The sequence below is a fragment of the Callorhinchus milii genome, unplaced genomic scaffold (genome assembly GCF_018977255.1).
Source record: "Callorhinchus milii isolate IMCB2004 unplaced genomic scaffold, IMCB_Cmil_1.0 Scaffold8, whole genome shotgun sequence".
NCBI classification, from domain to species: Eukaryota; Metazoa; Chordata; class Chondrichthyes; order Chimaeriformes; family Callorhinchidae; genus Callorhinchus; species Callorhinchus milii.
In genome coordinates, this window is record NW_024704749.1 from 19,012,395 (window position 1) to 19,032,043 (window position 19,649).

General features: G+C 47.9%; 2 protein-coding genes, 1 long non-coding RNA gene and 2 other non-coding genes across 5 annotated transcripts; 1 reads left to right on the forward strand and 4 right to left on the reverse strand.

Annotated features, from left to right (window-relative positions):
- The first annotated feature begins 1,290 nt into the window (after nucleotides 1-1,290).
- On the forward strand, nucleotides 1,291-8,771 carry dipk1b (divergent protein kinase domain 1B). The gene is made up of 5 exons (XM_042337837.1): nucleotides 1,291-1,353; nucleotides 3,941-4,075; nucleotides 4,866-4,973; nucleotides 6,870-7,046; nucleotides 7,829-8,771. Exons 1-5 carry the CDS (start codon nucleotides 1,291-1,293, stop codon nucleotides 8,639-8,641), a joined length of 1,296 nt encoding a protein of 431 aa, XP_042193771.1. The 3' UTR covers nucleotides 8,642-8,771.
- A 1,591-nt stretch (nucleotides 8,772-10,362) lies between these two features.
- LOC103182975 lies at nucleotides 10,363-13,774 on the reverse strand. The gene is made up of 4 exons (XR_488370.2): nucleotides 13,589-13,774; nucleotides 12,280-12,328; nucleotides 11,271-11,409; nucleotides 10,363-10,669 (listed from the first exon to the last, which is right to left on the reverse strand). It is a non-coding gene; the product is annotated as an uncharacterized LOC103182975 (long non-coding RNA).
- LOC121849608 lies at nucleotides 11,772-11,899 on the reverse strand. Its single transcript, XR_006085282.1, has one exon. It is a non-coding gene; the product is annotated as a small nucleolar RNA SNORA17 (small nucleolar RNA).
- Nucleotides 12,913-13,046, reverse strand: LOC121849609. Its single transcript, XR_006085283.1, has one exon. It is a non-coding gene; the product is annotated as a small nucleolar RNA SNORA17 (small nucleolar RNA).
- A 2,286-nt stretch (nucleotides 13,775-16,060) lies between the features above and the next one.
- mrps2 (mitochondrial ribosomal protein S2) lies at nucleotides 16,061-18,971 on the reverse strand. The gene is made up of 4 exons (XM_007900177.2): nucleotides 18,921-18,971; nucleotides 18,053-18,178; nucleotides 17,397-17,526; nucleotides 16,061-16,639 (listed from the first exon to the last, which is right to left on the reverse strand). Exons 1-4 carry the CDS (start codon nucleotides 18,943-18,945, stop codon nucleotides 16,105-16,107), a joined length of 816 nt encoding a protein of 271 aa, XP_007898368.1. The 5' UTR covers nucleotides 18,946-18,971; the 3' UTR covers nucleotides 16,061-16,104.
- Between the last annotated feature and the right edge of the window lie 678 nt (nucleotides 18,972-19,649).

Below are 19,649 nucleotides of genomic sequence, written 5' to 3' on the forward strand. Positions count from 1 at the left end.
ATTTCTCACTCAATCCACCACTGTTCGAGGGACAATACTGTGCGCAATTGGCTGCCACATTTCGCCCACAAAATACACAGTCAATCCGCTTTACAATATATTTTATGAAGCGACATGATTCGCTTCAAATTCAAGGATAATTATTACAAGGATTATGGAATAACAGGGGTGGGTGTTGAGTGAGATGGAGAGGAGGTCCTTTAACATCCATCCACCTGAAACAAGGTCCGAAGGACCAAAATTGATGATTCAAGGAAAAAAAAGGGGGGAAGGCAAAAATAAAACATTTTGTGGGGGAGGAATTAAAAAAAAAGTTTTAAGTTGAGCCCCAGATCGGTGCCCCCAACGTGTTTTTTTTTTTGGGGGGGGGGGAGAGAGGAGAAAGAAAAAAAGAAAGCTCTCCAATCCTCATTCACAAGATGGGTGCCCACCAGCAATGAAAGGTTTCAGTTTTAATGCAGTAACTGCAAGAGACAGAGAGAGAGAGAGAGAGAGATAGAGAGCGAGACTCGAGTTCGAATCCCTTCGTGGAGTGAATAAAGCTGTGAATAAAACACTTTGTGCAGCAATGACTTTGGGTTTCACATTGCCACCACCGTCCTGCGAGTCGCGTGTTTTCCATCTTCTGATGTCTGCCTTCATGTGCAAATAAATCTTATTGATGCACCTTCTCTCCCCCCACCGCCCCCCCCCCTCCTCTGTATCTCTACTGGGAGTGGGTGGTGGGTGGTCTTTAGCTGCCTGTTCTCTCCCCCCCACCCCCACCCCCACCCCCACACACACATCACTGCATACAGTATAAATGTGCAATCAACTGCACTGTCAGCCCTGTGACCTGTGCAGGTTTTGTTCATTTCATTTCAAGCTTTGATAATAAAATCTTTTGTGAGTGTGTGTTTTTTTTTTGTGCAAAGCAAAGAAGGTGGGGGGGGGGGGGGGGGGGGAGAGGAGGGGGTGGGGGAAACCTTTTAATAAAAAATGCAGTTTTTTTTTAATGCATGTGATTTACACACACATATACACACACATACACACACATAGCATTCAATCAAATGCAGAGCCCCCCCCCAAAAAAAAAAGCATTGCGCAGTCTCACACTGAAGCCAACATCAGCCCTGGCTCTCTGCAACCCAACCACACAGCACAGCACAGGGGCAGATCATGCAGCTCCTTTAACAGGGGGCAAAATCGTGGGGGGAATATATTTGCACCATCCTCGAAGCCCCCCCCACCCCCCCCCCCCCCCCTCCCCTCCCACACACACACACACACACACACAGGATCCCAGCAATGAGACGCCTCCGGAGGCTGGTGCATTCTGTCCTTTTCCGTCCCTGGTCCAGGGGGATACAGGTACCTCTCTCTCTCTCCTCTCTCTCTCTCTCTCTCCTCTCCATCTCTCTCCTCTCTCTCTCTCTCCTCTCCATCTCTCTCCTCTCTCTCTCCTCTCCATCTCTCTCCTCTCCATCTCTCTCTCTCTCCTCTCCATCTCTCTCTCTCCTCTCCATCTCTCCTCTCCATCTCTCTCCTCTCCATCTCTCCTCTCCATCTCTCTCTCTCCTCTCCATCTCTCCTCTCCATCTCTCTCTCGTTCTCTCTGTCTCTCTGCCTCTGCTCAGTTTGCAAACAAAACAACAAGCGATTCGATTGCTCCAGTGATGGGCAGACAGATTGCTCACTGCCTCCTCGTAGCATTGATTGCCAGTAAATCCTCACCATGGCAATGAGACTTATTTGTATGTTATATATGTATGTATGAACATCTGGCAGCGTTACCAAGACACAATGCTGTTTGTTGCCAACAGCATTTAGATTCTTTGATTATACCCCATCCCCCAGACTTTCCCCACTTGCCTCTCTGCCCCTTGTTATTACCCCTCCCATCAGTCAGTACCGGATTGCTCTCTCTCGGGGTAAAATTTCGGCGTGTAGCGGGTTTTGCGCTCTCGGCTTGTGCTCAGGGATCATGTCAGATCCCTGTGAACGACCAATGATTCGTTCCTTTCTTAAACAAGATTATTATGTAAGGCGTACCCAGCGGGTAGCCCATGAGCGCGCCCAAAACTGACTGAAATAAGCGTACGGAAGGACGCTCGAGAGGTAACCAAAGAGCGTCCCGAAAATGTATGTACGGTAAACACGTGAGCGCACGGTGCCCATCGGGCGCCTTCCGAAAGTGGCAAAGGCGCCTTATCAGGGTCTGTGTGGGCACGCACATGGATGTGGTGTACACAGGGGCGACTCCCGACTGTGTTAAAGGGAGCGTCCCCTTAAAAAGACGTGTGCACAACCTATGTGCGGTGAAGGAATGTAGCGTAATCAACAGAATGTTTTTTTTGAATCGGGAGAAAAGGGAAAAATTGTAACAGCAGATGCTGTGTTTGTTTTGGATTTCTGTTGTACTAAATATTATATTTATAAATAAAAAGATTATTACGTAAGGCGCTGTGATAAAAGATCATTTTATCTGTAATAATAATATATTTTTGGAAAACCCTGATACATTTATTATTTTAAGTGCTAAATGAGATCCCTTCGCTGGTGGGGGTGGGAGGGCGGGAGGAGAGAGGGAGAAGGACACCAGATTTAAGTGTACATTTTCCACACTATTTTCCACTGTTAAATCTAGATTCTTGCAGAACGCTGACGGTAACTGTTAACCTATTTATAATAATAATAATCTTTGCATTTGATATAGCGCCTTATCACATTTTCTAGACATCTCAAAGGGCATCACAGAATTGACTGTATGTTTTGTGGGCGAAAGACGGCAGCCAATTGCAATCAGCAGGGTCCCACAAATAGTTATAACCAAATCATTATTGTTTTAAAAAATTTTTGAAGGGATTATTACCCCCGGATTATTACCCACCAATGGACTAACAACCGGGTTCCTACTGACTGCTAGGTAAACAGAAGCGTGTGGAGTAAGGAAACTTGCCCAACGTTTCACCCTGCCTGGGAATCGAACCCAGGTCCTCTCGCTATTTAAGGGAAGCTTCAAATCCAAGATGGCATGATTGACTTCTCTGACCCCACGGCCTACCACAATTTTTGAGATCAGTCTCGTTTTTTTTAAATATGGTAAACTCCTGGAAACTCATCACTCCAAGAAAAAAGGGTTCAGTGATTAGTTATCCAGAGCGGTGAGTTAGGCATTTATATTTATAAATACGTAAATAATAATAATACTTGCATTTGATATGACACCTTATCACATGATTGAGGCGTCTCAAAGTGCTTCACAGAATATACTGTAAAGTGAATCAACTCTGTATTTTGTGGGTGAAATGCGGCAGCCAGTTGCACACAGCAATGTCCCACAAACAGTTGTGCATTGAGTTACCAAATCGTAGAGAGTATCAGGTGTAGGTAGACAAGAGCCAAGGCTTCGGGACCCCAAAATGTGTGTTGGGGTATTGCTGGAGTCTAACCAGCTAAAACCACAGAGCTTGCCATTGAGAGCGCTGTCAGGCAAGTTACATCAAATATAAGGTCATGGTTGATGCACCAGTGCAGTGTGGGGGAGCAATGCACCTTTGGAGGTGCCATCCTTTGGGAGAGATGTTAAACCGATATTCCGTCTTCAGGAGGACGTTAAAGATCCCATGACTATTTGAAAAGAGAAGGGAGTTTCTCCCGGGGGTCCAGGCCAACAATCCATGGATAAATTGTTCATTTGCTTTGGTGGCTGTCCGCAAATTGGCTGTCGCATTCGCCACAAAAATATAGTCAATTCACTTTACAGTATATTCTGTGAAGCGCTTTGAGACATCTCGACGACGTGATAAGGTGCTGTATCAAATGCAAGAATTATTATTATTCATTTAGGGTAAATTCTGTGCAGCTCGTTGAGACGTTGCGATAGCATGAGAAGGCACTATGATAAATGCAAGGCTTAATATCATGATGATATAACCCATTTTCTGCATCTCCTTAGAACCGACTGCCAGGCATCAAAGTGAAGTACCTCTTGTTTGTGTGGCTGGGAATCCTTGTGGGAAGCTGGGTGCTTTACATGCATTACTCCTCGTACTCGGAGCTGTGCCGAGGACACATCTGTCAGATGATTATTGTGAGTACAGTAACCAGACACTAAAGCTTGACAATAAACCTTCTCCATATGTCATCACTGGCTATGAGATATGAACAACTGGCAAACAGCAAAAGGCAAACTTTAAGGTTTTAGCCGGTTAGACTCCAGCAGTTACCCCAACGCACACTCTGGGGTCTCCCAAGCCTTGGCTCTTGCCAACCTGCGCCAAATGCTTTTCAGAATTAATTAACCAGGGAGAGAGTGCGCACTCCAATCCAACAATCTATCTCAGGAATTTCCATGTGTAGGTGGGCTGCATGGAACTCTTAGTGTGGTTTGGATACTCTTAAGCATGGTGGTGGGTTTCCGCATATGTCCATAAATTTCTGGAAAGCATTCCAAAGAAATGTAAATTTCCATGCAATACATGCAAAATAATATCTCGGATTACAGTATATAGTTTGGGACACAACACTAGGTGGACCTTGGACTTCGTTTGACGAGCAAATTCTTATGTTCTTATATCGGTAGTTTGGTTTAGAGACTTTTTAAAATATAAATTTGGTGTATTCCTTTATTATTTTGCTATTTTTCTCCCTTATGCCCATCCCTACGCCTGTCTTGCTGCGGTGCGGTTTGATGGATGATGGTGTGATTAGAAGATTCTGTTGGCAAGGCAGAGTAGTGTTTCCGCAGATTTATTTTGAATTTATTCTGTGTGTGTCTGCAGTACACTAGGAAGGGTACATTCTGTGCAATGTCTGGAAGTTCCCTTTGTGTAGATGGATGAAATCGATTACTAACGAGTGCTTTTTCCTCTGGTTTTCAGTGTGACCGCTACAAAAAAGGCATTATATCTGGCTCCGCCTGCAGGGATCTGTGTGAGGAAAACACACTGGTCTTCCAGCACTGTCTGTCCTCAACCCCCGTTCACCAGGTACGCAGCGGCAGTGATCAGATAACAGCACTTGGAGAATGTGTACGTGCGTGTGTGTGCGTGTCAGATGTGTTGCTCTGGGCTATAACACACGGCAATTTCCTGTACAGACATCTCTAGGCCATAACATGGCTCAGGGCATCTTTTAACATATAAAATGTTGTGGAAAATCCCCACAAGTCCCTAAGAACTCCCCAGCAGTAATTTCAAAAGCCCCCACCAGTAAATTGCCTGATAATAATAAAGGTAATGGTGATGTTGTCGGCAGTGGGCGTGCAGGCATCATTTAGGCATTGATGTTGTCGAATCTGTAGTGAATCTTCATCAAATACGTGACGCATTGCTTCACCTGTAGAAATCTGTTGTTAATGTTTCTGGATGGCCTTTTTCTGTGCCGTAAATTACCTGTGGTCCTAAGTACTGGTAGGTGTGTGTGTAACAGTGCAGGTACTTAGCTATGAGTGGATTGCACAAGAGCGAGCACTGAGGCACACAGATTGCGTTAGTTCGATATTTTTAGTTACGCTGAACATTCACATTAGAGAAAAAATAATGAAGTGCCTGAGACTTTTACCTATTACTGAAATAAATGGCCTACTTTTCTACAGGCGTGAGATAAGCAGTCGATCTATCCTTGACCTATTTCTGAGACCCCAGGACACCTGCCCCCTCCCACCTAGCCTGTTGGACGAGGTAAACTATTTAGCATTGGCTGAGACATTAAGACTGAGTCATTATGTTACGTTTGGCCAACCAGCCGTCTGACACGCAAAAAACCATCACTGTACTTAAGCGTCTCCAAACCAGAGAGTTCCACATTGGGTGTTAACCCGGCTCAGTTGGTAGCACTCTCGCCTGGAACCACATAGTCTAAGCTGACACTCTCCAGTGAGTTGCTGGGGAAGCGCTGCAATGTCAGAGGTGCCACCCTTTGAATGGGACGTTAAACTGAGGTCCTGCCTGCCTTTTCAGGTGAACATTAAAGATCCCCTGGCACTAAGTGAGTTTTTCGTGGAAAAAGTAGTCTTCTCCTGTCAACACATGTGCACTTACAGGCTGCATTGAATTACACATACACAGTGGAGATTCTTGATTAAATTGGATTTTATACGTTTGCCTGCAACTCGGACTTGGCGTAAGTCATATTAAAGGTTATGGACCCGACTGATATGACTTATGTGAGTTTTATTGTATTGGACGCAAGAGACAAGAATTGGGAACTCCTAGAATGTGCGTTGGGGGTAACTGCTGGAGTTTAATTAGCTAAAAGCACGCATCATGGCAAGTCAGATAGTGTGGGCAATGTCACGCTGCTTTTTTAGCTGTGTTAAACTCCAGCAGGACTGAAGAGCTCAGCAGTACCTTCCTACACATGGAATGTGGAGGCATGAGCTGAGTAGCGTGGGAGAATACGGCTGTGGGTTTCAATTTATATTTACTGACATAGCTTTGTTATCTCAAATGTCCTTTTTATGGCTATTGTTTGAATACATGAAATGAACAGAACAAGTGTATGACAGAATAACAATAACGTGCATTTACACAGGACCCTTCACTTAGAATAATGTCTTGGAGCACTGGACAGTGCTGGACAGACGCAAAGTGGTCATAGATTCGGTCAAACAGATGGGTTTTATGTTAGGACTTAATAATAATTTTTGCATTTGATATGGGGCCTTATCACGTCTTCAAGACATCTCAAAGTGCATCACAAAACATACTACAAAGTGAATTGGCTGTATATTTTGTGCTATATCATATGAGGAGGGCTGACATCTGGCTCAGTCGATAGCACTGACCCCGATTATACCTGAATGATTCTGTGTGTTAATCAACACCAGTTGTATGTTGTCTCCAGTGGTTGTGATGCAACATTGAACTGCTTCTTTGCTGCAGGTTTATGGGGGAGTGTGGAACAATCAGGAGGTGATAATTAAATGTGGGATAGAGGAAGCCTTCAGAGCAGATGTGAGTCTGGACTCTCTCCCCCGGAGGGACCTTGCTTTGTTTGACAAACCAACAAGAGGAACTTCTATGGATGAATTCAAGGAGATGTTGCTGACATTCTTAAAGGTAAGTTTCTTCCGAATAGGTCTGAAGGTATTTACTGCAGGAACAGCTTAAGCTCACACTTATACAGTGTCTTTCGTGTAGTATGAAAGTCTCAAAGTAATTTCTTAGCCTTTGTGGCTATAAATCATTTATTTTTAATCTATTGTAGGTTGGCTACTAGTCTTCTATCATAGCTCTTCTTATCTCTCATTGTTTCTACATTGAGTTTTCTAGACTTTATCCAGTTTTCCTCTGTATTCTGTGTCTTTGCGATGATCAAAGGCGTTCTTTTAGAGAGACGGTAGAGGCATGCTGGGTTGAATAATAATAATAATCCTTGCACTTGATATAGCACTTTATCACATAGTTGAGATACCTCAAAGCGCTTCACAGAATAAAGTGAATTGATTGTATATTTTATGGGCAAAACACGGCAGCCAATTATACACAGTAGTGTCCCACAAACTGCTGTGGAATGAGTGACCAAATTATTATTATATTTATTATTTAAATTTATTTCTTTGACGGGATTATTATCCCCGAAAAGCAATCCGCCAAATCGACTAACAACAGGGTTCCTACTCACTGCTAGGTAAACAGGCGTGTGGAATAAGGAAACTTGCCTAAGGTGTTGCCCGGGAATCGAACCCGGGTCCCCTTTTGCTTGTGAGGCAAGTCTCTAACCACTACGCTATAGTATTCCACTAAGGAGAATTGGCCTTCTCCTGTGCTGTGAATTTCTGCGCCTCGGTGTGGTGTCACTTTCAGGATTGCTCTGACTTTGGAACGCTCTCTATTTTCAGTCCAGCCTCGGAGACCAGCAGTCGCTCGGGAGTCTGGTGAGCAGAATAATCACAATGGCTGACATCAACCAGGATAAGAAGGTCTCTTTGGCAGAAGCCAAATCAGTCTGGGCCTTGCTGCAGCTCAATGAGTTCCTGCTGACAGTCTCGCTGCACGAGAAGGAACACACCCCAAAGCTCCTGGGTTACTGTGGAGACCTGTACATCACTGAGAAAATTCCCTATGACTCACTGTACAGTGTCAAGCTCCCTCGCTTCCTACAGCCAGCTCTGCCCCAGGCACTACAGATGCGCTTAAACCACTGGTTCGCCCCTCCGTGGCCCAGGAGAGCAAAGATAACCATCGGGCTGCTGGAATTTGTGGAGGAGATATTCCACGGGGCGTACGGCAGCTTTTACATCTGTGACTCTGAGCCGGCCAACATGGGCTACAGCGAGAACTACGACTTCAAAATGGTCAACCTGAGGAAAGTGGTGACGGAGATGGGGCTTCGGGCTTTTTACAAAGGACGTCACTGCGAGCGCAACGCGGACTGCACCCACATTAGAGACTGCACGGCGACGTGCGACAGGCTGATCAAGCAGTGCAACTCAGAGCTCATTCAGCCCAACCTGGCCAAGGTGTGCCGGGTGCTGCAGGAGTTCCTGCTGCCTGGGGCCCCCCCGGACTGCAAGGAAGAACTGCAGAAACACCTGCAGACCTGCATGACCCTGAGCGGCCTGGCCAGTCAGATGGAGGTGCACCACTCGCTGGTGTTAAATAACATTAAAACTCTGCTGTGGAAGAAAATCTCAGACACCAAATATTCCTAAAGAGAATTGCTGCGGCTCCCAAAATCCCACTTGGTCCTGGCCAGGAAAGAGCACTTTCTAATCAAAAGATTTAGTGAGAAATCAGAGAATCCTTCAATTCAGTTTTAATTTGGAAACCGACTTGTTAAGACCTGTGTGTGAGTTGGGACAGGGGTGGGGAGGCTTCCAATGTAGTTTTCCAAAATTCTACAAGAATTATTTTTTGGGGAGGAGGGCGGTAGGTGGGTTGGGGGGAAGGGGTCAAGTGTTTTGACCCATGGAAATCCAAATAAGCGATTGAGAGCTTCACATATGCATGGAGATTTCTGGAGTGGGAGCACTATGAAGTGGAGGTCGACATGAGCCAAATCTTTGGGAAACTCGATGTGCACTGCAGTTTAACCCCTAAACCACCGGGCAAATTTCTCACCGTTCCCATCTCGGATCATGCTTTGCTTATTAGGTCTTTGCTCGCAGGATTCACGGAAGCCAAGTGGGAAGAATCCTAGCTCCCCCTTCTCCCTCCCAGTGAATGGTCTGCCCTTCCCCCCCCTTCACCTATGAATGGTTTGTGCCTCCAACCTCTGCAAACGAGTCTGGCTCTCTCATCCATCATCAATTTCAAGACATAATGTAAAATCTACTCTGTATTTTAAGAGGGAATGATCTTACAGGCTAAGATGAGGTGGGAGTTTGGGGCTCTGGGCATCTATCGAGGGGATTGTCCCAGTTAAGTTCTGAATGAAGTGTTGCCCTCAAGACAGTGACCTTGACGTTCTAAGCTGCTAGGTTGCGTCTCGTAACAGATTAAAATAAAATAAAACGCAGCTCGTGGAGAACTGCGTGCGAGCCAGCACGGTAAACTTGGTGATGAAGGTTATACATCTCATGGAACCGCTGTGCTTCAATCATACAAGCACTTTTGTCTCCCCATGCAGTTTCTCTCTACCTGCCCTCGCAATATCATTCATTGTATTGGTGTTTAAACTGTGCCTCGTACCACCTTAGTAGTCAGCAACCCTACCTACCGGCCATCAACAATCCTTCCGACTTTTGCAACAACTTGAATCTATATAGCGTCTTTCATGATGGTCAGCAGTTAGAGAGCGCTTAAGAGGCAGAGCCTAATGCTGGGGTGGGAGGTGACTATAAGCCCAGTTGAAGAGGAAGTTCTTCAGTCGTGATCTAAGAGGCAAAGGAGGGGTAAAATGGAGGGTTTAAAGGAGTTCCAAAGCATCGGGTCATAGTGGTAACTCGTAGATTACCGGCAGTGGGATCAAACCCCTGGGTTTCCCGCAATCTGATGCCCACTCTCTTTCACTATTCCAGCAACTGATTCCTGGGGCCTCTCCACTCTTTCTGCCCTGTGGTTCTCGCACACTTGCAGCCGACCCATCACTTCAGCCCAAACTGCAGGGAAAAGGGCTTCCAAAGGCTGGTGTTAAGAGTGTGGAGGCGCTCAGGTCCAGTGCTGTAATTTCCTCAGCCCAACCGCCTGTTGTTGAGAAATTGTGTTGCAAAATAAAACGGCAAGGATTGCAAATAAAACAGGTCTACGTAGTATGTGATGATCAGAAATTCACCAACACTTCCCCCCACAATATGTGAACCACCAGCTTAAACCGCAACCTAGTGAATGCAGTCACTGATCAGTGATTACGCTGTGCATCACGCTCCCTCCTCCAACTGATCTACATTTCATACACCGATTAAATCACTACAGGTCAAAGAAAACATCAAAATTCAGTATATAGCGTCTTTATTAATGAATGTATCAACATAACTAAGTCAACATTATTGATCAAAAGTAACAACATTACTGGTTTGTTGGACATCACAGTTGAACCGAAAATGTATTGTCGTAATCGGATTCATCAGAACTCATTTTATCATCAGAATCACTTTCAGCAGGAAATGGTGGTGAATTGCTCAATCTCGCACGTCCTGCAAACTCTCTCACATGTACTTGTCCCATCCTTTTCAATCCAATGTGAAGGACGCCAAGCAAGTTTTGGGCCATCATTTTAGTCCCCAATTCTTTCAATGTACCTGAAACAAACAAAAAAAAGTTTAGTGAAACATATACGTACGTATCTTTTGAAATGTCGAGACAGCAATTATTATAGAAATTTAAGGTAAATCACCATATGTGGTGTGGCAGAGATGAACTGAGTTTAAACTTTGACCTCCAGTGACCTCATTTGTGCCAATTAAATTAACACTTGCTATAATCTGTGTGTAATTTACGTATAATACCTTGTGTGATGATTGAACTAAAAATGTAGCAGTTATAAATGTTTTTGTACCCCTATCCTGTCATAATAATAATCCTTGCATTTGACATAGCGTCTTATCACATCGTTGAGACGTCTCAAAGTCCTTGAGAGAATGTACTGTAAAATGAATGGATTAAATTTGTGGGCAAAACGTTCTTAAGAAAACCTGCCTAAACTTTTGTCCTGCCCAGAAATCGAACCAGATCGTCTCGCTTGCGAGGCGAGCTCGCTAACCATTACGCTACAGGATTCCATAATTTGGCGAATCAGACATATCTTTGTAGTGTAAATGAGCCATAACTCATCAACAGATTGTGCAGCTCTTCAGATTATTCATTATCAAGTCCCTCATTCCTGAAACCACCATACCGTACCTGGACAAAACATCCCAATTCCATGATGACCTTTTAAGAAAAATCCGACTCGTATGTCCGAGGACAGAGGGTCAGAACTTTTGCGTTTTTGGTAGAAATACCAGCGGCAACTCCCTCGTCTCAAGACTTCCTGTCATACCTGCAGGACAAAGGAGCATATCATTTGAAATGCATAGTGGAGAGTGACCACCCACATCTGAGTACCTTATAAGACTCACTCATTGCCCCAGCCCTAGCCTGTAGTGTGGTCAAGGTTTTTAAATCCAGGATCATCCCAACCAAAGCCCTAAATTGCGCAGTGACTCACTGAGTCAGTCAAACATGCAACTGCCCTCAACTGAAACAATAGAACTGCCAGGGGAATGTCTGCAGTTTCTGCTTCTGTTAATGGAAATCTATCATAGTCTTTCAAAATGTTCCGATGCAGGAAATGCTCCCACATTAAATGAAGCTGCTTGTGTTATTTTGCCACAAACTGCACTCCAGGACTCGCAGAGATGCTGTGTAAGGCTTCAATCATTCCAAACGACCACTGGTCAGGACGCTCAGTGTAGTTACAGCCTGTTCTTCTCTGCCTCTATATGACACAAACCAGACACCGAGTCAGGCTGCAACACCTTTAGGGCAGGAATAATGAATCCAGTAAATTGCAAATATCAGGTGGCGCATAACCTAACGCACAAGTCCATCAACAAGAGGCTCAGTCCATCCATAAAGTACGAGACAACCTGGACTAAGTCAACAGAGATGATGGAAAGGCGCTGAACATCTTAACCAAATGAAATAATTGATGTAATGCATTTCACATAAAACCAAAATGCGGAAGCATTTTGCAAAATATAATGGATCAAAAATGAAGAGAGTGGTATTGAAGTAAGCTGATCTACACCAGAGGCATCTCACAAACAGTGCGATGTGCTGCCAATTAACATGATATTGGATACTCATAACATTTCAAAGACCCTCAGCCCCCTGGCGTGACCAAGACTTGCAGTAAAAATGAGTTTACCTTCTTCAACTCATGGGAGTCTCAGCTTACACCAAGTCAACTCTGCAGCCTGGAATACAACAGAAAGTTTCTTCAGGTTAGGCTGGACAAGGCTTTGGTCTCAACAGAGCATCTCATTTCTATCAGCACAAAAATACTAAACACGGTTACTCGGACACCCACTAATCATTACCTCCCCAAGAGACTGATTCTAGGAGCTCGCCACGAGGTCCCCACTCCCTCCATTAAATGGGAAGATGGATTCTGCAGCAAATGGCAAACAAGTCATACCAATACCTTCACTTAGTAGGCAACAGTCTGCTTCATGTACCCCATCCTATCAGTGCCACCATCAGTTGGGAGTGGGGCTTTTGCTTTCAGTCTTTCTGACCCCATGCTCTGTAACTCCATCCCAGTCTCTCAGACTCACTCCCACTCATCTATTCAAGGTCTCAAGACCCTTCAACTGCGCTTTTGGTCTTTGTTCTCCTCTTCCCCCGACTGCAACCCCCAGCACTGTCAAGTGCGATGCCGTGCCCTCTGGACGTGAAAGGAGCTGGATACATGTAAATCTGCATTGCAAGCCAAAAGCAATTGGGACTTGGCAAAAGCTGACGATTCGCGCTACAAGCGTTGGCCCCACAACTGCGGCAGTGTAAAGGCTTCAATCAATCCAAGCGGCCACGGGTCAGGGCGCTGATCGTAGTTACAGCCTGTTGCTCTCTGCCTCTACACGACACAAACCGGACACAGAGTCAGTCAGGCTGCAACGCCTTTTGAGAGGCAAGAGCGCAAAACCTGCGAGGTTACCGACCGACACGAGACACCCCAACGGCTCAGCGAAAAGAAAAGCCAGATAGGAAATCTGTGACATTCGCACAGCCACAAGCTCTCAGTTCCGGCTCGGTGACCAATAATAATCCTTGCATTTGATATAGCGCTTTTCACGTCTTCTCGACGTCTCAAAGCGCTTCGCAGAATAGACTGTAAAGTGAATTGACTGTATATTTGTGGGCGAACGCAGCAGCCGATTGCGCACAGCAATGTCCCACGAACAGTCGTGGATTGAAAATGACCAATTTATTATTGTTTTTGGTTTTGGAGGGATTGTTATTAGGCTCTGTGTGGAGTAAGGAAACTTGCCCAAGGTTTCGCCCTCTGCCGGGAATTGAACTCAGGTCTCTCACTTGCAAAGCGAGTGCTCTAACCCCTGAGCCACAGGACTCACACACACACACTCTTAATACTAAACCCACCCTCTCTCCCTCCCAGAGTAACGGTTCCCTCTTTACCCGCTGGTCTGGAGCAGAAACAGCCCGAGGCCTCTTACCTGAGCCTCACTCCATTGCTCGCTGCCGGCAATAGCCCCCCACCCCCCGGCAGAGCCCCAGCCCCAACCTCAGCCCCAGCCCTCGGCGAGGGTGGAGGGGTAGGGTGTGAGCTCCTCTGTCAGATCGGGGGTGTTTCTCATCGTGCGTGAGGGGAGGGAGTGTGTGTGAGGGGAGGGAGTGAGTGTGAGGGGAGGGAGTGAGTGTGTGAGGGGAGGGAGTGAGTGAGTGTGTGAGTGGAGGGAGTGAGTGAGTGAGGGGAGGGAGTGAGTGTGTGAGGGGAGGGAGAGTGTGTGAGGGGAGGGAGTGAGTGTGTGAGGGGAGGGAGGGAGTGAGTGAGGGGAGGGAGAGTGAGTGTGTGAGGGGAGGGAGTGAGTGTGTGAGGGGAGGGAGTGAGTGTGTGAGGGGAGGGAGTGAGTGAGTGTGTGAGGGGAGGGAGTGAGTGAGTGAGGGGAGGGAGAGTGAGTGTGTGAGGGGAGGGAGTGAGTGTGTGAGGGGAGGGAGTGAGTGTGTGAGGGGAGGGAGGGAGTGAGGGGAGGGAGTGAGTGTGTGAGGGGAGGGAGAGTGTGTGAGGGGAGGGAGTGAGTGAGTGTGTGAGGGGAGTGAGTGTGTGAGGGGAGGGAGTGTGTGTGAGGGGAGGGAGTGAGTGTGTGAGGGAGAGTGAGTGTGTGAGGGGAGGGAGAGTGAGTGTGTGAGGGGAGGGAGAGTGTGTGAGGGGAGGGAGTGAGTGAGGGGAGTGAGTGTGTGAGGGGAGGGAGAGTGAGTGAGGGAGTGAGAGAGTGAGGGGAGGGAGTGAGTGAGAGAGTGAGGGGAGGGAGTGAGTGTATGAGGAGAGAGAGAGAGAGAGAGAGGGACACCTCCTCCTCCTCCTGTGTTCCCGGTGACTGAGAGGCGGCGCGTTTGGCGCCTCCTGTATTTATACTCCGGTTGGACGGGAAGCAGCGCCGGACAAACGGCCGCGCGTTTCCTTCGCGGAAACAACTCGAAACCCCCGACAGCCCTTTCCGACGCAGCCTCACCACCGTCTCCTGTTGCAGTCGAGAGGGGTCACTCACCTCTGAGTTGTGTGTTCAAGGCCCCTCCCCTCCCCTCCCCCCCCCACCCCCCACCCCACCATCTCAGGTCTTCGGACAGCGCCCCCCCACCCACCCCGGGGCCCGTCTTTCCTTCCCGGCCGAAGTGCGCTGCTTTACTGACCGCCGCTGCGGTCGAACGCGGTCTCGGCCGCCGCTCCGGCGCATCGCTGGGGGAGTGCCGCCGCCGCTGGTCGGAGGCGTCGCCCTTTCGGACCGAGCGAGCGAGCGAGCGCGGGCCGGAGGGATTGCTTTGGGTCGCTCTCGTCAAGGAGCCGGCGCGGGCGCGGGCGCGGGCGCGACGGGCCGAAGGACCTCCTTCCGCGCTGTGCAGTCGTACGATTCTACGAGACGTCAGAGCAACGTGTCCCCCCCCCGTCCCCCGTCCCCCCCCCACCCGTCTGCCCGCTAAGCTGGATCCCATGAAAAGAGTTCAAAAAAAGGGTGTCACTCTCTGGCCAACAAGTCCCCCCGGATAGCACTGATTATTCATGGCTGTTTGTCGGACACTGTTGGGCACCAATTGGCTGCGTGTTCGCCCACAAATAGTCGCTACACTTCGCAGAAAATCCCTTGAAGTCCCTTTGAGACATTTTTCCAATGCGGTCAAATCAAGGATCGTCCGAAACAGGATAATAATTTGACAAATAATACCGTAGATCTTTCTGGATTGCTCTTTCAGACATGCTGTCTGACCAGACATACTGGTCATTCATTATTCCGATTCTTTAAAGTCTTTTCCACTGCTCTCAGCTTCAGGTCATTGAAAAATAGCCTCTTAGCAATTCTTCGTTCTGAGTGCTGTCCTGACTTCCTCTGACATTTCTGCGATATCTCCTGTTACATTTATTGAGTGGAATGGTGCTTTCTCCACACCACTGTATATAGACCAACTTCTTCACTCTACCAGTCCAGTCAGACTCGACCCTCGCATCAACTGTCCCTCAACCTTCTCCCAACTGTCATAAACAGTCTCCCAATTGTCATCAACTGTCAAGTGTACCCCAACCATCAACTATGTCCCAAGTGTCCTGAAATGACCATCTGTCACCATCTATCTACCACCAGTAGCTGTCAATCATCACAAACTGTCCCTCAATTAAGCAACTATCACCTAAGTGGTCACGAAGAGTCTTCCATCTGCCCCTAACTGTGTTATGGCCTGTTGATGTCACAACTGAACCCCTTTTCCATCTCTGTTCCTTCACAGAGTTGTTTGGGTATCTTGTGCACCACTGTCCAGCCTGTGGTCACCCAAGTTCAGTTAGAACAACTGCAACTTCAGAGTGTAAAATAGTGACCTTATAACCCTGGCCAGAACGCTTGTATTACAGAACTGGCTGAACAGTGCACGCAAAATGCAAAATTGAGGCAGCTTCCTTTAATACAGTACCAGACAACTTTGTTAAAACAGATTTTAATACAGTGATTTTAAATACAGTGGTTCATTTGACTTCTTTACCCTCATACAAGAGTTCCATCTGCCGCCTCTTATCTTTTGCCCTGAGGATAGTCATCTTAAAGAGCTTACAATATAATTCAACCGCCGAGGGCGTATCGTCATTGCCTGGAATCGGGTATGTGAGCAGTGATGGGTTGCAGCTTGTGTCCACTATCCCCACCGTGGGGATGTTCATTTTGGCGGCATCTCTCACCGCGATGTGCTGCTCGAAGACGTTGTTCATGGTGTTGAGGAAGATGAGGAGGTCGGGCAACCGCACCCCAGGGCTGTACTGTACGTGTGGGTTGGTCAGGAGGCCTCCCCGCCAGTACCGGGTGTGGCTGTACTCCCCACTCTCCTGCGCTGTGTTTTCAATCAGGTGAGAAAACTGGCGGTTTCGGCTGACAAAGAGTATGACCCCTTTTCGGTAAGCGCAGTGAGCTGTGAAGTTCAGCGCCTCCTGCAGCAGCGGCACAGTTTGGTCCAGGTCAATGATGTCTTGCTCCAGGCGGCAGCCATAGATGTAGCGTTCCATCAGCCTAAGGAGGTAGAGTCAAGATATTTACAGTCAAAACCAACGATCTTTTTAACAAGGAAACAAACTCAATCCCGACTAGATCCTCACTCTAACCACTTATCAAAGATCCCACTAAACAGGTGCCAGAAACGCCCCCTCCCCCTCATCTAAACCAGTTACCAGAGATCCTTACGAACCAGCCACAAGAAACTGTCACTACATTTACAGTAAAAATTCTGTGACTGGTCTGCCCTTCCAGGTCCTGCCGATGAGCTAGGCTGGCTATGCAGTGCCTTGGAATACTGCAGACCCTCCTGGCTCAGGAACAGACATACTGAGACCACCATAGAGAGCTGGCTCCAAATCCGAATTCTTTTGCCAAGCATGTCACCTTGGAGTTCAGCTCCAAGGAGTCCCCGCTTGAGATATATTGACATTGTGGTATGGCAGTATACCAAATGGGTTAGTATCCCACTTACCAGACACCAGTAATATTGTTGATAGGGACAGCTAACATTGAAACCACAATGTTTGTCAACCTGGCTCAGTTGGAAGCACTCTCACCCCTGAGCCAGAAAGTTGTGGGTTTAACCCCCATGTTGGGAAGCTCACATTTGAGCCCACAGTCTAGGCTGACACTCCAATGCGGTGCTGCAGGTGGATATCATTGTTAGCTGTAAGAAATATGACCCAGGTTTATGCAGCTTGCAGCTACTTAGGGAGTCATTTAGGAGGCAGCAGGTATCCGGAGGAATAGAGGAGTGAAGAACATGACGTACCTGTGACGACAGCCCCTCTTGTGGCCGTGGTGCACTCTGGCATCAAAGAGCTCCTTTAGGGAGAAGAGCTCACTCAAGTGGAAAAAATCTGGGTGTTTCAGGGGATTTGTTAATACAGGATCACCATCATCTGGAACAAAGCATTTCACATCGGAGTCACTTCAAAAGCTGGGAAAGAAGACTCATGGAGTCCTGTTGCGCATTGGTTAGGGCACTCGCTTCACAAGCGAGAGGAACTAGATTCAATTCCTGGGCAGAGCGAGATCTTAGGCAAATTTCCTTACTCTACGCGCCTCTACACTACACTCTACACACAGTAAGTAGGAACCCGGTTGTTAGTTGATTGGCGGATCTATAATCCCTTCAAATTTTTTTTTAAAAACAATAATAATTTGGTCTCTCAATCCACGACTGTTTGAGAGACACTGCTGTGCCCAATTGGCTACTGCATTTTGCCCACAAAATACACAGTTAATTCACTATACATTATATTCTGTGAAGTGCTTTGAGACGTCTTAACCACGTGATGATAATAATGCAAGGATTATTATCATATATTGTTGTGCAGAGAGCTTGGCTATTGCACTCAACACTGTGAGGCCTCATCACAAGCAGAGAGAAGTTATTGCATCTGCGAGGCTCATTATGGGACTCACCTGCATCCGGGGTCTTGTGTGAGGACGGCAGCCGGCGTTCCACAGGCACCGCAGCGTTGCCGTAGAGCCTTTGAGGCAGCCGGTGGCTGGGCAGGCACACGGCACGGCCGGGCCTGAGTGCCAGCACTGAAAGGCAGGAGAGGTCAGAATGAGTCACCTGCCCCGCCAACCCCTCTCCCTGCAACAGGTTAACCGCCCCCACCCCACCGGCAGTGTTGACTTGGTAGCCCCACAGAAAAGGACTTGGAGCTGACTGTCCAGGCTAACCGTCCAGTGCAGTGCTGGGGGAAGCGCTGCATATTGTCAAAGGCCGTCCTTCGTCAGACAGACGTGAAACCGAGGTCCCAATCTGCGAAGGAACCCGTGGCACACGTTACCCGATGTTACGTTACGTTAGGTTACGACTCGAAAAGAGAAGGGAGTTTCTGCCCTCGCAGCGCGTCGGCCGACCACCTCCCAGACAAGACCGGTCACTCGCTCAACGCCGCGGGCGAAGGCCGCGCCCGCGAAGACACGCGGCCGGTCAATTCGCTCCACCGCGGCCGGCGCCGGACCCTGCGAAGCGCTCTGGAGACGTCTCGAAGAACGTGATAAAGGCGCTGTGTGCCAAGCGCGAGGGCGATAGTATTATTCGCTGTTACACAGTCACTACACCTGACAGCAGCTCCCAGGGAAGCTCTATATCGGGGGGTCGGTCCTCCCCAATGACCCACATGACCTTAACCCTTAGCTGCGGCTGGTACAGAGCCCCCCACCCTCCCCCCGGGCACCCCCCCGCCCCCCGCCGCGGGGTAGAGGGTTAAAGTCAGTTGCCCTGTTCTAAGCGCCGTAAAAAGAGACGTTAATAAACCCGACGCCTCTCCCTCACCTCTCCGGAGGGCAGCGGCGGCCATGACAGCCCGAGTCTGTCACTGCCTGCAGCGCCACCAGGCGGCGGGAGGACCCGCTGCAGCGCCACCAGGCGGCGGGAGGACCCGCTGCAGCGCCACAAGCGGGTGGGAGGACCCGCTGCAGCGACACAAGCGGGTGGGAGGACCCGCTGCAGCGCCACCAGCCGAGTGGGAGGACCCGCTGCAGCGCCACCAGGCGGGTGGGAGGACCCGCTGCAGCGCCACCAGGCGGGTGGGAGGACCCGCTGCAGCGCCACCAGGCGGTGAAAGATGGAGTGGAGTCTGTGATCAGAAGCTCAGGGCCATTTTTGCCTTAAATTATATAATTGGGTTTTATAGCAAAAAAACACAGGTTCATTGGGAAGGCAGTTCTCCAAAGTTTTTTTTCCCCCAAAATTAACACCGAGTTCCAAACAATTCAACTTCACCTTTTAACATTTTAAGCTAAATTGATTTTTCAAACTGAGACGACCGATTAATAATAATAATAATAATAATAATAATAATAATCCTCGCATTTGATATAGGGCTTTTCACGTCGGGAGGACGTCCCAAAGTGCTTCACAGAACACACTGTAAAGTGAATTGACTGTATATTTGTGGGCGAACGCGGCAGCCGATTGCACACAGCAATGTCCCACAAACAGTCGTGGATTGAAAATGACCAATTTATTATTGCTTTTGGTTTTGGAGGGATTATTATTAGG